An 18,478-nucleotide genomic window follows, 5' to 3' on the forward strand; every position below is an offset into this window, starting at 1 on the left:
ATGCCCCACTCACCTTGAGAGAGGCGGTCACTGAATTCTGGCGTTCCACTAATGTCCATGGGTCCCCCACACACAGCTTCTATGTCCTCCTGTTCACTGTAGAGTCAAGATACACAAAACTTGTTCTAGGTGGGATGTCGCTCCTACTTCTGTTGACCTCATCAATAGTTGACCGACAGTGAATACAAGAATATACATAGTCCCTCTTAACTCTCACTCACTGCCCCCCTAATCACTGACTTGAAAGAAAACTCATATTCCTTAACACACAATTTGCTTACCTGATACAAATACCGTTCCTGATGTCACTCAACCAGGCTCTCATCTGCACAGCATCTCGCGTCTCAATCACATACTGCACCTGTCCCTCCAACTGACAGAGAGAAAAATAGGGTTAGCGAGAGTGAGAATGGGGGCAACAGAGAGAGGGGGTGAGAGAGGGAGGGAGGTGAGAAAAAGAGGGCGAGAGAAAGAGAGGGGGTGAGAGACAGATAGGGTGAGAGAGAGACAGGGGGGGTGAGAGAGGGAGGGGGTGCGAAAAAGAGAGGGTGAGAGAAAGAGAGGGTGAGAGAAAGAGAGAGAGGAGGGTGAGAGAAAGAGAGAGAGGGGGGTGAGAGAAAGCGAGCGAGCGAAATACAAGTCAGTCTACAGATGCAAGCTGAACAGGAGCTGACTACCTGAATTAAATGAACTGAGAGAACAAGAAAGGGGATTTAAAAAAATAAGGAAATGAAAGGATGGACAGATCAGAGTGTTACCTGCAGGAGGAAGGTGTTCTCCTTGTCAGGCACCTCCAGGGCTGTGGTGCTCCTCACATCCACAATAGAGCAGCATGGGATAGTCAGCCTGGGCTTGGAGGACTGAGAAACAGGGGAAAAGAGAAGAACATTGAATAAATAAGACACCATCTATGCGCTCAGAGAAATTGTGCAATTTTCACATTATGACAGATCATTAATTTCCAAGCATTACAAAGGAGCATGTTGACAGGTTGTCATGCCTTTCAGTGTTACATCAAGGATACACAATCTACCCTGATGCCTCCAACCCCCCACCTACTGGTGAGCCAGGCCCAGCCAATCAGAATGAGTTTTCCCCCCCAAAAAAGGGCTTTATTATAGACAGATATACTCCTCAGCATCACAACCGCAGGAGGTGGTCTGCGGTTGTGAGGCCGGTTGGACGTACTGCCAAATTCTCTAAAACGACGTTGAAGGCGACTTATGGTAGTGAAATTAACATTAATTCTCTGGCAACAGCTCTGGTGGAGCATGCCAATTGCACACACCCTCAAAACTTGAGACATCTGTGGCATTGTGTTGTGTGACAAAACTGCACATTTTAGAGTGGCCTTTTGTCCCTAGCACAAGGTTCACCTGTGTAATGATCATGCCGTTTAATCAGCTTCTTGATATGCCACAACCTGGTCAGGTGGATGGATTATCTTGGCAAAGGAGAAACGCTCACTAACATGGATACAAACAAATTTGTGCACAAAATTTGAGAGAAATAATTGTTTTGTGCTTATGGAACTTTCTGGTATCTTTTATGTACATGTTGAGTTTATATTTTTGTTAGGTTTTGCCACAATATATTGAAAAAGTGTTTTCATAACTCAATTACTAATCTACTCCCTTCCCTGAAAATCCCACCCCCAATAATTCCTTAACAGGTCTAAAAACCCTACCAATCCTGTGACTATCACAAATATCCAGCTCCTCCCCTGACAATCCCACTCACAGTGATTGACAGGCTAAACTGTTAAGAATGTGGCCAGGATTTCAAATGACAATGAGGAACTTAAATCGAAAATGGGAGGAACAATATAGTTTTACCCAATAAGGATTTGAATGAAAATGTTGTACTTTGTATGTTAAGAATAAGCATTGTTAAATTTCACAATAAGTTTTTTAAAAATTTGTCACAAATAATGCGATCACAATAATGTAGTACGATTACAAACATGAACTTTATCTTCCCCAAAAAATTCTCAATATGGCAGTGTTATCTGTTAGGGCATTAAACTGTCAACTTAAAAACAACAAACTGGAGTTTTGCATTTAAATTTCATCATTGATTATGTTCACGTAAAAACAATATAGCAAGCGTATTATTAATGTATCATTATCAAATATGATTTTTTGGGGGGGCAGCTATATACACCGAGTATATCAAACATTAAGAACACCTTCCTAATATTGAGTTGCACAGGGCAGGTCTCACACTCACTTTAGGCGGGATGAAGAACTCCAGATAGTACTCCTCGCCCCGCTCCCCCTCCTTGTCCCTCTCCCTCAGGACCAGTCGGCACTTGTGCCAACGACCGCCCCTCCAGCCCACAGTGCCCCCAGGGACGAGAGGCTGCACTGCGGCTGTTTGAGCAGCATTAGCGGTGGACGAGGTGTTGTTTAAGCCGGTGCCAGCGTTGTTGTGTTCTTGTGTGCCGTGGTGCAGCAGGCCAAAGGAAAAGCCAGGGAAACCACCATGGCTCCCGGCAAACTCATCTGGCATGGAGGAGCTGACGCTGACTCCTCCCTCCCTCACCAGCCGGCCCATCTTCCTCAGGGTGGCGCTGCTGCTGCTGCTGGGGGGCAGGCCGGAGGAAGGCGACACCACGGCCGAAGTGGGCGCTGAGGAGAGAACGGGGGGTGGGGAGCGAGACAGACGCAACTTCTCCAGCCGGTGGCTCCACTTCTCCTTCTCTCCCCCCTCGCCATTGCTTCGCCGGCGGTCCCGTGCTTCCGACAACGAGAGGGAGGTGGCACTGCTGGAGGAAGACGGGGGCAGGGAGGAGGAGGAGGAGTGGGGGAGGGAGAGGGGCAGGGAGAGAGAGACAGGCATGGAGGAGGTGGGAGTAGGGGGCTGAGTGCCAGAGTTCCTCTTGGAGGAAGAGCCGGTGGCAGCGTCTTGGACCCCCATTGTGTAGCTGTAGCTGGAGGGCAACTGGGAGGAGCTCTGTGGGGAGTCGCTGGATGAGCTGCGCCAGTGCAGGATGCCCCGGACACTACCCCGCACGCTGCGCCCAACACTCCGCAGAGAGAAGCGCTTCTTCAGTTTGGTTTTGGACTGGCTTCCTGTCGAGGCCGGTGTGGCGTTACCCTTGGAGCGGGGAGGGGGTGTGTCGGAGCAAGGGGAGGCAGGCGTTTGGGGCATGTGGGAGGGGTCTTCATTGTCCAAGCAAACTTCTAGATCCGCCTCGCCCTCATCTAGCTCCACCTCCTCCTCCATGACCGTTACGCCCGCCCAGCTATCCTCCTCTTCCTCAGCCGTTGTTTCTCCATTGCCCGGGCAGACGCCAGGGAAGTGTTTAACAGTAACTGGGGCACCCCTCTCTTCCCGCCCGCCATTGTTTCCTCCTCCCACTGAGGAGGAGCAGGAGGAGGAGGAAGATGGGGGGAGGACCGTTGTGACAGCATAGGAATCTTGAAATTGGTCCCCACTTCGGGTTTCCAACACCAGGCGTGTGGAGGCAGGCTTGGGCAGAGCTCGCACCGGGTTGGCTGGGGCACAGGCGTGGTAGCAGGATCCCTCGGTGATGAGAGGGGGAGAGACCGCCTCCTCTTCCAGGGAGGTGGCGTCTAATTGGGGAGCCCAGCTCCCTGCCTCCATCCCGGGGGCTGTACCCGGCGCCCCGGCCACCCCCTCCAGTTCGCTCTGGAAATGTCGGACAAAGCGGTCAGTGAAGCGGCGACAGAAGGTGGCAGCAGAGTCGGGGGAGTAGTGCGGGTTCTCCAGAAGGAACGCCCGGAAGTGGCGGGCAAAGTCCCCGGCCGCCATGCGGGCATGCAGCTCACAGAACTCCGTCCAGCTCAGGCAGGGGGAGGGCGTGGGTGTGTCCGAGAGAGAGGAGGGGTGAGGCTGGGCCAAGGGAGGTGGCCGAGGGAACAGTGGCAACAGGGAGGGGGATGGAGGGGACGGGGAGGGGAGGGTGACGGGGGCAGGGTAGAGGAGTTGGCTGCCCGCAGGCTAGGCGGGGTTAAAAGAGATCCGTTCATTCTACCAGGAGGGAGTGGAGGGGGGGGGCTGATTGGCCAATTAGCTGGCTGCTGATTGGTTTATCACTTAAGGTTGATTAATGAAATCTGCACAGCTCATCAGGGCTAATATACAAATGTGTGGGAATTCAAGTACCGTACTACACCAGGCATAGAGTAGATTCACCCCCATTTAAAACCTTCAGCTAAAAGACTACCGTAACAGACTGATGAGCACAGACAGAGAAGAGGTAGAAATATAGGGTGTCTGTCTCTGTGCAACATGCTTTCATACATTTAAAAAGGTCTATGATAAAAGACTGGGAGGAAAAAGGGAGGAGGTATAGGACAAAGGGGCAAGGTAAATTAGGTGAGGTTCACAAGTGGCCGTCCTGCTTACGGTCCACCACACATCCACAAGAACACAACTGCAGCCTGTGAAAACAATACAAGCACAATCAAATGGTGACATCACATTACCTGTTACATATGTTCTCCAGATCCATAACAAACTCTATTATGATCTACAATATCTAATCAACTGTGTAACTAATACAAATACCCCTAGCACCGGTTGCCACCTCTAGTTGTTGTCTGTTAGACTAGTGGTCACAACAGTTGTGTCAATTGTCACTGATTTAAATTGAGTCGATGCTTTACATCCACAAAAACAACAAATGTATTAGCAACCCGTTTGACTGACAGCCCATGCAATTAGGCAGCTAGAGATCTTCACATAACGGTACTTAGGTTGCTAGGTATGGTGAAGATCCACAAACTGATTTGTCAGTGTTCAGATAAGTAGCCGCGTAATCACTTTGACATACTGTAGCAAATCCAAAGATAGTTAGCTATGCCACACTATCTACCTTGATGACGAAAAAAAAATACCTTGCTGCTAGATTATTGTAGCTAGCTAGCTACACTACCTAGCTAGTTTGTAAACTGGCGCTGGATGTAAACAATCCAGAGAGCCTGGTTGGTACTATAACGTTACTGGCTAACGCAGTTAGCTGGAATTCACAAACCATTGTCGGCCTCGTCAGAAACTCGAGGCCAGTGCTTGATTGCTAAAATAACACAAAGGAGAGACAGTTCACTAACTAGATAGCTAATATTACAGAGTAATGATAGTGCGTGGGCATGGCAACATAACAGACAGTGTGGTCATGTTAGCTTAGCTAACGTTAACTAGCAACAAGAGCCAGCACATCGCGTGATAAACAATCTAGTAAGCGTTACTGCGCTAGCTAGCTAACGTTCGCTAACTAGCGACCCACCACAGCTAGCTAGTAACGCCACCCATCTTCTGAACAGAACCATGTTAGCTAACTAAATAAAAAAGCACACGCTTGAAGCAGTTAGCTAACTAGCCAATATTCAACAATGAAGCTAAAATGTAAGCCTAGCTAGCGGTTTTAATTCAATAACAGCGGTTTAGCCAGCTAACCATAGCTAGCTAGGCTATGGCTATTATCATTGAATAAGGGGTGCTAGCTAATTGAAGTAATGTTATGTTTACCCACTTGTACACGCGTGTCTTCAAAATAGTGACCGCTTTACAGTTAGCTAGTTAAATCGTAACTTGTGCCTCCCAGATGTGCTACTACAGCCGACAGGCGAATCGCTATAGCTACCGTCAATATGTGGCTAGCTATTATTATTAGCTAGCCAGCTATTAATAAAATAACAAATTTAGCAATCTTGCGTTGGCTTACATTACATTTCGTTCATATGTCCGCGATATAATTGTCGTTTTATAACAGTTGTGGCTAACATATGAATATTTCTGCGCTCCCTATCTCTCGCGATATAGTGGGAGAGAGAGGATGGGCAGCCGGAGGTGAAAGTAGACTAGCCAGGAGGAGTTGCAATAGTCTGTTTGCATTCAGAGTCCCTGGATGGTGGGGAAATGGAGGGGTTACCAAAAACATTTCGAAATTCATTAAATGAGTGTTGGTCTCATACTGAACTACCACGCTATCTATTTTTTTTTTATTCATAATTTGCATGAATTTTTACAAAATGTTTACAACAAGCCTATATAATTGCATATCATTGCAAATGTTTTTGTACAACTTGCATTGTTCCCCCTTTATGCTGCTGCTGCTACTCTCTGTTATTATCTATTTATCTATGCATACGTTTAATAACTCTACCCACATGTACATATTACCTCAATTACCTCGACTAACCGGTGCCCCCCGCACATTGACGCTGTACCGGTACCCCCTGTATATAGCCTCACTATTGTTATTGTACTGCTGCTCTTTAATGATTTGTTACTTTTATTTCTTAATTTTTACTTAAAAACACATTGTTGGTTAAGGGCTTGTAAGTAAGCATTTCACTGTAAGGTATACTGCACCTGTTGTATTCGGTGCATGTGACAAATAAAATTAGATTTGAATTCAAATATATCCTTAAAGAGATTGGTAAACTATTTATTTCAAACTAGCTGAATAGATCCATGATTACTGTAGACTATAGTAGGCCTACATGCAGCATTTCTGTGTCAGTGGCCACATGAGCACATAGGCCTACTGCTGTGCTTGGTGTTGGTGTTGTCTTTATAGCTTGCTTTCAGTGTTGTGTTGTTTATACACAGTGTGTACTTACTGTCAATTTTTATCTCAATATCAAATCCTTTCTGCGTAACAATTAAGTTCCTTACTGTGATTGTTTTCCAATAAAGTTTTCTAAAATAGAGGAATGCACTACAAAAGAATAGCATTGAATAGACTAAAATAGAATAGAGAAGGATTAGCAGGTGTGTTCATAATTTGTCTTTCATTAAAAAAAAATGTATACTGGAAATCTTAAATACTCTGGCTTTGATTGATTGTGATGATTGATTTGATGATTGTGGACTACAGGAAAAGCAGGACCGAGCACGCCCCCATTCTCATCGACGGGGCTTTAGTGGAGCAGGTTGAGAGCTTCAAGTTCCTTGGTGTCCACATCAACAACAAACTATCATGGTCCAAACACACCAAGACAGTTGCGAAGAGGGCACGACAACGCCTTTTCCCCCTCAGGAGACTGAAAAGATATGCCATGGGTCCTCAGATCCTCAAAACGTTATACAGCTGCATCACTGAGAGCATCCTGACTGGTTGCATCACCGCCTGGTATTACAACTGATCGGCCTCCGACCGCAAGGCACTACAGAGTGTAGTACGTACGGCCCAGTACATCACTGGGGCCAAGACTCCTGCCATCCAGTACCTCTATACCAGGCAGTGTCAGAGGAAGGCCCTAAAAATTGTCAAAGACTCCAGCCACCCTAGTCATAGACTGTTCTCTCTGCTACTGCACGGCAAAGGGTACCGGAGTGCCAAGTCTAGGTCCAAAAGGCTTCTTAACAGCTTCCATCCCCAAGCCATAAGACCCTGAACAGCTAATAAAATGGCTACCCAGACATTGTCCTCCCACCCCCTCTTTATGCTCCTGCTACTCTTTGTTTATTATCTATGCATAGTCACTTTAACTCTATGTAACAGGGTTGGTTATGTTTCCACTTGCCTCTAAATAAATGTGTATTTAATGTTCAAGCATTGTTATTGGTTGGTTCAATTCTGATGACAATAGGTGTAGAAAAGGCCCATGGAGTTGGTGGAATAATCCTTTAATTCATTGCCATTTACTCAGCTGGGCCAGGGGCACTTTAATTAGGTCAGGTGGAAATGTCCGACAGATCTCAAGGAAATTGCCATCGCCTGATCTTGCTGCTTTCTCTTCCTTAACTCCATCTGATCCAGAAGTTCTGTGCATCCATGAATCCACCACAGACCACTCAGTAAATATACCACTTTATGGTTAAAGGAATTCCTGCCTCAGTCTCATCCATTCCTCTGTCACCTGACACGTGACCACCTGTTCACCTTCACTGTCAGTCATCCTACCTGTCCAGCTACCCACACAGATTCCACTAATCTTTCAATGGTCTTTCGAGCCAGATGATGACTGAACCAAAGACAGGTGAAAAGGAAATGGAGGCGGAGAGGGAAGAATTGTCTCCACTGGAAGGAAGAAGAGAGGAGGAGAGAGCAGCTGAGGGAAAGGTCTTGGAACAAAGGAAATATCCAGGAGCTAAGCCTAAAGCAACAAAGGCTTCATCCTCAACCACCAGCAGCACCAGAAGAACCAGGCAAGCACCTGATTATCTTAAGGATTATGTGGTCGAGTTTCCGACATCAAAGGGCAAGCCCAACAGAGCTCAAAGAGTTGATGGATCAACTATACGTTTCAGCCATCAACCATCCCCTCTGAGCCAAGGACCGGAAACTGCTTTGGAGCAGGAAAGTGGTCTACATGAAGAACCTATGGAGGAGGTAACTCCCACCGCACAGGTCGACCAGCTTCCTGAGGCAGGCTCAGCTCACTCCTTAACTAATGGGAAATCGTCGAAGCACTCTAGACGGAGTGGGAGTTCGACCAGTGGATACCCCTTTGGAAGTGGCCATGGCAGCCGCCATTCACTAGCCCTCAGCGATTCACAGACCACTGTCCTACAAGAGAGGATGAAACTATTAGCTTTGGAGGAAATTGAGCATCAGATTGAGGAGGAACGACAGGCTGATGAACGATGTCACCAATTGGATGTGCAGGCCCGTAGAGCTCTACAGGAAAGGGAATTCATTGCCAAGGACCTGGCACAGCAGCGACGGCACCGTCAAGCCAGAAGGGAATTGGAGGAGGCACGGATGGTCTCATCCTTCCTGGAGAGGAACGAACAGGGAGTTGACGTGACCACCCCTCCACATGGACCTGACCTGTCTGCCTTTCTTTCCCAATCTGCCCCTCTGGTACAGCATGGCACACAGTCCCCGGAGGCTCCGGGGTCAACAGCCAACACAGAGCACGGGAAAATCCGGTAGGGAAGTGGCTAAGGACAGCTGTCTTCTCTCTCTTGCACCAGAATATGATCCAATCCTTGGAGTGATCAGAGTCGGAGGGAGCCAAGCAAAGGTTTTGGACCCAGATGCTATCCACCCAATTATCCTTGACTCCAGACACCCTCTTACCAGGCTCCTCATCAAGAGTTATGATGAGCGGCTTCTCCACCCAGGGCCAGAGAGGGTCTATGGGGAGATGAGGCGGAAGTACTGGATAATTGGAGGACGAGGAGCCATTCGTGAGCACCAATACGCCTGTGTAGAATGTCAGAGATGGCGGGCCGGAGCTACGGTGCCCAAAATGGCAGATTTACCCCCTGCTCGCTTGCGCCTCCTTAAAACACCCTCCTGGTCAACAGGAGTAGATTGCTTTGGCCCCTTGATGATCAAGTTAGGTCATCGTGTGGAAAAGCGCTGGGGCATTCTATTCAAGTGTTAGACAACCAGATGTGTCCACCTGGACATACTGGAGAGTTTGGATACTGAAGCCTTCCTCATGGCCCTATGGCGGTTTATCTCCCGACGTTGGAAACCCTACGAGATCCTGGCTGACAGAGGTACGAACTTCAAGGCAGGAGAAGCCAGGTTGGAGGAAGCATTCCAAGCCATGGAACCCAGCCTCCAAGATCAGCTGATGGACCAACAAATCTCATTCAAATTTAACCCTCCAGGCGCTCCTCATTTTGGAGGAACATGGGAGCGAGAGATCAAATCTGTAAAGACGGCCTTACGAGTCGTACTAGGGGACCAAACTGTCACTGAAACTGTCCTGAGGACCGTCCTGATAGAGGTGGAAGGGATTCTGATCTCTAAACCCTTGGGATATCTCTCTGCAGACATCGCTGACCCCGATCCGGTTACACCGAATATGCTCTTGATGGGACGCAGAGATGCGTCACTTCCTCAAGCCATGTATGCTGATACCAACCTCGTAGGCAGACGCCGGTGGCGACACAGCCAAATCTTAGCTGACCATTTTTGGGCCCGATTCATTCGGGGATTACCTACCAAGTCTACAGCACAGAGGAAAATGGCGGAGAGAAATGGCCAGCCTGGAAACTGGCCAAGTAGTAAGGATGGTGGACCCTCAGCTGCCTCGAGCCTCCTGGCCGGTGGGCCGTATAACTAAGACCATGCCTGGTACCGATGGTCGTGTTAGATCAGTGGAGATCCAGGTGAAGAACCGGACATATATCCGGCCAGTTGCCCGACTAATTCCTCTCCCTGAGATGACAGAGGACGGGGAGCAAAGCCTTTTTGAGGAGTGTGGAATTTAACACATTTCCGGGGTGGCTGTAGAAAAGGCCCATGGACTTGGTGGAATAATCCTTTCATTCATTGCCACTTACTCAGCTGGGCCAGGGGCGCTTTAATTAGGTCAGGTGGAAATGTCCGACAGATCTCAACTCCATAAAAGGAGGAAGTTGCCATCGCCTGATCTCGCTGCTTTCTCTTCCTTAACTCCGTCTGATCCAGAAGTTCTGTGCGTCCATGAATCCACCACAGACTACTCAGTAAATATACCACTTTATGGTGAAAGGAATTCCTGCCTCAGTCTCATCCATTCCTCTGTCACCTGACACGTGACCACCTGTTCACCTTCACTGTCAGTCATCCTACATGTCCAGCTACCCACACAGATTCCACTAATCTTTCAATAGGCATGTTGTTATTGGCCCCGCTTGCAGATGGGGGAGATGGCGAATGTCAGGTCTCCCCAGTATGAACATGTGATGCAAGGGGTAGGTCAACGTTCTGAATACTGTTTTCTATTTTTATATTTTACAATGTGTACAAGTTTGCTGTACATTGCTGATTTATACATGTGTGGGTATATGGGACCTGTTAGGGATTGAAGGGCTTCCTATTTAACTACAGATAATAAATAACGCTCAACTGGGACCACTGGCTGGGGTGATTTCTTTGAACCTATTTAACTACAGATAATAAATAAAGTTCAACTGGGACCACTGGCTGGGGTAATTTCTTTGAACCAATTTAACTACAGATAATAAATAACGCTCAACTGGGACCACTGGCTGGGGTGATTTCTTTGAACAAAACTCAATGCAAGGAGAGTATCATTAATATCTGTTACACTGGTGCCGTGACCCGGATTCTTGTCTTTGCTGGACATCACTTGGAGAAGTAAGGTGGTTGCTGATGAACACCGGAGGCCTAACGCATGGAACGCTGTTTGGGTCATAAACCCATCTCTTTAATGCTATGTGTGTAAAGTAAACAGGTGCAGGCACTAAATTAACGCGTTCACGGATTAAGTTAACATCTTCATGCACTAAGTTAAAACCTACATGCATCAAATAAGCCCGTGCAGCTGCTTGCAGGCAGTCCAACATGTGCTAAATAAGCGGTCCTGCACACATCAAATTAATGCCGACAGCTGCTAACTACACCTACACAAGCTAATTTAACGCATTCTTTAATATGCACATTTTACCAGCCAATTTCCCTAGCTCCTCCTTTCAACCAGATTTCATTAAATCAGTGTACAGTCAGTTTGATGCAACAACACCACAATTGAAGAGGACAAGAAGAACAGACTCTAAATGGCTGCACTCGGGTTCTGCTCTCCGAAAATCCTGGATTTGATGCCCTTCAGTCCACATTAACAAGGTTGATTAGTTTTAAATACTATTATTACTTAATCATAAAGTTGATCAGCTAGCTAACACAGAGGACGGATCTGTGTATGGCTACACAGCTATGTTGAAGGCTCAGACACTGAGACAGCAGTGCAAGTAACTTAGGCCTATGTGTCACTAATATTGTAAGTCTGATTAGGCCAAGGGAGTATTTTATATGTAGGTAATATATGTAGTATATATATTTTTTGTTTGAATGAATTTTGGTATTTAAATGGCTAAATGAGTTACTAATTCGCTTGCTAACATTCCTTAGCCGCACACTCTGGCCATAGCCGCAGTGAACGGCGCCATCTTGTAATATTTTTACAGCCCTGCTAGCTACATACAGTAAAAGTGACTTATTGTCAAGGAGTACGGACGTCAAACATGATTTTGTATTTTTAGGCAAATCAACAACTGAAGATCATAAACTTCAGGCAGGCTGGCTGGCTAGCTATAATTTCAATGCTACCTACCCTTAGCTGCACTAGCTCGCGATTAGCATGAAAACATATACAAAGCACATTTGACCTAGGACAACACAGTAAAAACTTTGCTAATATCTACAACATACCAGCTTTTCAACAGCACAGATAATACTTTTGAATACCCTTTGGAATATTAATACTTCATCTAAGTCTAATGAACAACTTCAGACATAAACCAGGAACGTTAACGTGAGTATTATGGCACTGTTTGAACAGGAATCGCAGTCCCATCCCATCTCTATTTTCACAAAACTGTCATCTTGCAGAATGGAAACCATGCAGAGGAGCCTTGAGTGGGCTAGGGGGAGGCTGATAAATGTTACTGCAGCAGACGACCTAGTTGATCAAGTATCTCAGTTCATTCAGGAGATTCGTACGTCTAGCTGGCATGCACAACAAGCATTGTAGTGGGTGTGGTTGGGCATACTGTTGATTTTATTTGCTCTTTAGTCTCCTGCTGCCCATTCTATTCATTCTTGGTCAACATTTCTATTTATGTCTTGGCTTTAAAATCCAAAATTATAAAAACATTACTTGGTCACAATTTGTGACAGTTACTATAATTTAAAAGTGTTTTTGGAATGAGGAGGGTGGGCTGTGTCACAATACATTAAGTAGCTTAAACACAGTGTTGTATTACTGTTACAGCCAGTTCTGGTTACCGGGCTCCTCGGACTTGAAGTGGAGCACCTTGTTATGCCATCACTCAAGAGCAACTGAGGTTTCTGATGAGTTACACTTTTACACCAACAAAGACACTTTTGTTTATGACAAAATGTATGACTTGAGTAAGACGTTTGATTTTTGTATGTTATGTAATGTCCTTCATTTACTGTTTGCCTTCTGTGTGACAGCACTCTATAATGGCATATACAAGCAGGTGGACTGCATTATTGCTGTCTGTCTGGTACATGGGGGTGTAGAGCCACAATTCTTTTCAGAGAGGCTATACAGGCAAGTGTGTGGCCTACAACCTCCTGTGCCAGAACTGAAAGAAATTGCGGAATATGACTTCAGAGAGAAGTTGGAGAAGGTAAGTAACTTTATACTGTCATGGATGTAATGTTACTGTTAATTTGCAATAAGTTTGAAAAAATACTAGGGTTGGAGTTGCTTATGAATACCTTTCCACATGGATTTGGTTTCCTTTTGTTGGCAGTCAATCTTTTTTAAGGGTAGTGATAATTAGTTTATTGTTTTGCTAATTTGTCCCAAAACACTGTTATTGAACTATCTAAGATCCAGTTAGCACAAACTGTTGACGAAGCACAAGAAGAGGTCATGGAGACCTCCAAACAACTGAACATGTTGGGTTAAGTGCGATACGTTCGTACATTGGAGGAGAGTGATGCCCTGGTGGAGTCAGCCACAAAGTTCTACTTAGAAAGCAGGCTACAGGATGCTCTTGAGCAGTGAGTTTCCATATATCTAAGGAATCTCCTAAGTTTAGTTAAATTCTTTAGGGCAAATTCATTGTGTGACTTTTTTTAACTTTATAGATTGAAATAGGGTCTGGAGTGTCTATGTCTCCTGCCTTACATGAAACCTCTTCAGAGAGGTTTTCATCTACGTTGAGAAGCCTCTTTTGGCCAAAGACAGCTTCTCTCTTCAAAGCAGAGCGCTCCCCAACTGGTACCAATCAAAGAGCAATCGAGAGCAGAGTCATATGTTTCTGGAAGGACTGGCCGCTGGAGGTGGAAGGTTAGATGTAAAACCATGATCATTGAAGTAACATGGCCCATATCAGTAAAACATCACCTAATCGCTCTCACAACTGTGGGACAGCATTTTATAGACTTATTCTTTCATGGGCCCCCTAAGAATGTAATAGATAAATTAAATCCCAAACTACTTTCACTTAAGAGTATCGTGTTCTCCAATAAGTGTTACTTAGGGACTTTAATGTCCCCCCCCCTCCCTTTTTTCAGGGGGGAACACATACCCTTTAACCCTAGAGAAGGTTTTCATTTTCACTTCGGGGGCTTCAGCATTCCTAAGCTGGGATTTCCAGTGGAGCCACAGCTACAGTTCTCTCTGCTACCGCACGGCAAGCGGTACCGGAGCTCCAAGTCTAGGTCCAAGAGGCTTCTAAACAGATTCTACCCCAAGCCATAAGACTACTGAACATCTAATCAAATGGCTACCCAGACTTATTTGCTGCTACTCTGTTATTATCTGTGCATAGTCACTTTAATATCTCTACCTACATGTATATATTACCTCGACTAACCGGTGCCCCTGCACATTGACTCTATACCAGTACCCCCTGTATATAGCCTCACTATTGTTATTTTACTGCTGTTCTTTAATTATTAGTTACTTTAGGTATTTTTTAAAACTACATTGTTGGTTAAGGGCTTGTAAATAAGCATTTTACTGTAAGGTGTACTGCACCTGTTGTATTCGGTGCATGTGACAAATACAATTTGATTTGATTTAAAGGGAATTCATTTAAGGGGAATTATCCTAAAAGTTTATTGCATGACTACCTAGTAAGTCAGGAATACTGCAGCCAACGTTAATTGGTGATGTGTCCCAAAAGGGTTGGTATTATGAAAGTTTCCGACAGGATTGTCCATCAGCAACAAACAAAAAAGTTGTGTCGTGAAAGTTTTCTAAAACGTTACAACCAACCAGAGTCAATTGGACACAGTAATACATAATGCAGCTTTAATATTTCAATAAATGTATGATTTCTTAGTGGGTAAACTGAGCATTAGGAACAGTAGTTAAGTCATGTATGTCAAGGGACTATGTTACAATATGTGCAATGTTACCATAAATCTTACAGTAAATATGGCCATTCCATTTACATGTGTTATGGCAATAAAAACAGACACTGTAGTTGGTTCATAGGTCGTGGTGCAGCAAGTTGATGAGGAAAGTGGAGAAGCACTGGTGGGACTTTGAGTGAAGTGACTGAGGGCAGAAAAGGATGTCAGGGTGCCCAGGAACTTGAAGCTGCTGATCATCTCCATGTCAATTTACAGTAGATGGGAGAATGGTCAAGTATCACCATCTACTTTGTTTTGCTTACGCTGAGACTGTTGTCCTGTTGTTGTCACCATCGTGTCAGGTCCCACAGCTCCTTCATGTACTCATGATCACTAGTGATCAGGTGTATCATGGTACTGTTGTCAGCATGTGTAGGTGTTGGGTCCATTCTGGGATACACATTCTTGTGATAATGTAAAAAAAATATATTTAAAAAATTACCCCCAGGGGCCTGAGTCTGCTAATCCGTTTGTGGGTCAAGATGATGTTGAAAGCAGAGCTATAAATGAAAACACACGGACTTATGTCAAATGTATACTTGACATTTGTTGGGATGATAAGCAAACTGGAGTTGGTCCAGTGAATATTTGCTACCATGTGCTACACGATATCTACTGTTCCAGTTTTTAAAATCGATATCGACTGGGCTGCAGTGGAGATGGTAAGAAGCTTCAATATCATGGGGACCTAACTTCTAACGTCCTTTCCTAGTACACCCACACAGACACTGCAGTCAAAAATGCCAACCAGCTGCTCTCCATCCTACGGTGGCTGAGTACGTTTTGCCTGACGTCAAACATTAACAAGAGTGTCGGATTGAAGTGTCTGGAAAAAATGTAAACAGAAGAGAGAAGATTACCTTTGTCAACTTTACTGGCACAGTGGTTTTAAAATAAGTTATAATTGTAGTCACTTTCAATTAACTCCAAGACCCATAGATTGTAGTTCATAACATTAACACACGACTGACATTAAATGTTGCTTGATCGTAGATTGGGATACGTGTTTTAATAACATTGGTTATTTGATTGGGCTTAATGCTGCATACCTTGCTGTGTTGTGCATGCCAACCAAGTGAGAATACTTGATGAATCAGGTCTTCTCTGCTGCGTTATCAGCCTCCCCCTTGCCCACTCCAAGCTCCTCATCATGGTTCCCTTCTGCAAGACAATTGTGTGAAAATAAAGCATAAGGAATGGGAACCCTATTCCTTTGAAACAGTAGTATATAGTACTGGGCATATGCTTGAAGTTATTTTATTCTAATAGGCTTCGATGGAATGTAAATATTCCAAAAACAAAGTGAACGTGCACATTAAAGTCTACTCTGTTCGAAAGCTGTTGTAGATGCCAGCAAAGGTTTTACAAGGTTGTCACTAGCCAAACTTGCTTTATGTGAGCTTTTCAGTGTCTTCATGCTCATCGCGAGCTAGAGTGACTAACGCTAGCATTGAAATGACAGCCAGTCAGGATGAAGAAGTTGCCTACCTTCAGCTGTTGTTTTGCTTAAATACAGGGCTTTGGGCTAAAAACATGTCCTGCTTCAGTACTAGCCAAGTCACATTTAGGTAGCTTGTCTTTCTTTAGTCACTGACAAAAAGAAAACTAAAGACAATAGCCCAAAAATCAAGAACTACCAGGATTTTGAGCAGGATGTTTTTGGCAGTATTTCCATGATCTAATCTATGTATTCCTGGCCCTGCATTCCAAGCAACAACCTTGCTTATATGGGGACAAGGCGAGATCCAGACGCAGACACAGGAGGCAGATGGGTGGAGTGTTTATTAATCCAAAAAGGGGTAGGCAAGAGAATGGTCGTGTACAGGCAAAAGGTCAAAACCAGTAGGTACCAAAGGGCAGGCAGAACAGTCAGGCTGGCAGCAATGGAGTCCAGAAAACAGGCAAGGGCCAAAACCGGGAGGACTAGCGAAGCGAAAAAGGAGTACAGGAAAAATCCACGCTGGTTGACTTGACAAACAAACAAGACAAACTGGCACAGAGAGACAGGAAACACAGGGATAAATACACTGGGGGAAATAAGCGACACCTGGAGGGGGTGGAGACAATCACAAGGACAGGTGAAACAGATCAGGGTGTGACACTTGCTAGTATGTAATTTACCTTGATAGTATTAACATAGTCCAATGTGTTTCCGTGGCTGTTATAGTCAATCAATCAAATGTATTTACATATTGTGGAAGGGCCACCAGAGGGCAGGCTGGGCTCACGGATAGTAGCCCAACAAGGCATGGGAGACAAGGTAACCAGAGGCAATTAAGCACAGCTGACGGTACTAATGACATACTCTCCTTCCCCTATAAGAGAGAGAATGGAACCAGCAGAGAGAGAGGGGGGGAACTATCTCTGGAAGATGGCCACCGAGAGAGAGGGGGAACTATCTCTGGAAGATGGCCACCGAGAGAGAGGAGCTATCCAGGAAGAACCACTAAAACGGTGACAATCCCGTGACTTTTGTTGTAATTTAAAGATAATCCTATTGTGTTCCTGTTTCATATGGAGAAGAAGATGTATGTTTTTCCTTGGAAGATTTTCATTGATTATGTCGGAGTGTTTGTGTTGACCAAATGCCCTCAATAGAGAGAACCTACTCCTGACTCGTTTATTCCACCTTCCCGCTTTAGAGTGATGCCCAAATACTTGGTCCGCTCACAATATTTACATCAGCCGATGTCACAAAGTGCTATACAGAAACCCAGCCCAAAACCCTAAACGGCAAGCAATGCCGATGTAGAAGCACATGTTGACAGTTTTTTTTCAGCTGGGCTTTTAATAAAACACAAGACGGCGCCGTTTTCTGCGAGTAGCAGTATGGCCGGGCAGAGTTTGAGGCTAACTATATGATATAATATGATAGGGGTTCGACCAACCTTAGCTAAATTAGCTAGCCAGTATCTGACTTAGCTTATGCTAAACACTGCTGATCCTGATGATAGATTCCAGCCGTTTATTTAGCAAGTTGGATAGTCTGCAAGCACATTTGCACGTGCTTATTTGACTTATATAGGTGTTAACTTAACGTGTGAAGACATTAATTTGGCGTCTGCACCTGATTACTTTACACGACCACGTGTTTCAAGACCCAATCTGTGTTCCATACTATGGTGTGCATACAAAACTGTGGCATTCTGCATGAGCGGAATTCTCAGGAAGCTATAGAAGGCCAAAAGGTTCAAATCGTGTTACCTGTAACACTTGTAATTATCATTTTTCACTTGCTTTTTTCAAGTGTGAAATGTCCTTTTTTTGTACACGTCATTTTTTTTGCCTGTCTAGTGTGGGTTTATAGATGATTTGTACACTTGTTATGGTCATTTTTACACATGTTCATTACATGTGTTCAATGTGCATTACATGTATTCATTACACCTGCTCATTGTGCATTTACAGGTGATTAGAATGCTTGTAATGGTCATTTTTACACGCGTTCATTACACCTGTCCAGTGTGCATTTACAAGTGATGTTAATGCTCTAACTCAGAGACTCTGTTTAGAGTCTCACTCCAGAGACTGGGTGGACCGACCCCCGGGCACGGGGGCCAATCCAGCCAGCTCCTTTACCCAGGGATATGGGGGGGAGGGCCGGAGAGGGCTCAGGCTGACCCAGGGAGGGGAGGCAGACCCAGGGAGTGGGGCCCGACCCCCGGAGAGGAGTGCCTACCTCCACCCACTGCCACCAGG

The 18,478-nt window shown here is 45.3% G+C and overlaps 1 protein-coding gene and 1 long non-coding RNA gene across 2 annotated transcripts in view; both read right to left on the reverse strand.

Annotated features, from left to right (window-relative positions):
* sh2b1 (SH2B adaptor protein 1) overlaps positions 1 to 5,857 on the reverse strand; it is a 49,244-nt gene extending 43,387 nt beyond the window's left edge. Inside the window, 6 exon segments of the mRNA XM_042321980.1 lie at positions 14 to 96; positions 282 to 373; positions 759 to 860; positions 2,230 to 3,926; positions 3,929 to 4,409; positions 5,501 to 5,857. Coding sequence (XP_042177914.1) covers positions 14 to 96; positions 282 to 373; positions 759 to 860; positions 2,230 to 3,926; positions 3,929 to 3,995 — 2,041 coding nt within the window. The 5' untranslated portion in view covers positions 3,996 to 4,409; positions 5,501 to 5,857.
* A 9,686-nt stretch (positions 5,858 to 15,543) lies between these two features.
* LOC121847456 lies at positions 15,544 to 15,933 on the reverse strand. Its single transcript, XR_006084320.1, has 2 exons — positions 15,829 to 15,933; positions 15,544 to 15,605 (listed from the first exon to the last, which is right to left on the reverse strand). It is a non-coding gene; the product is annotated as an uncharacterized LOC121847456 (long non-coding RNA).
* Positions 15,934 to 18,478: the final 2,545 nt, after the last annotated feature.

The sequence above is a fragment of the Oncorhynchus tshawytscha genome, linkage group LG01 (assembly GCF_018296145.1).
Source record: "Oncorhynchus tshawytscha isolate Ot180627B linkage group LG01, Otsh_v2.0, whole genome shotgun sequence".
Lineage (NCBI taxonomy): Eukaryota > Metazoa > Chordata > Actinopteri > Salmoniformes > Salmonidae > Oncorhynchus > Oncorhynchus tshawytscha.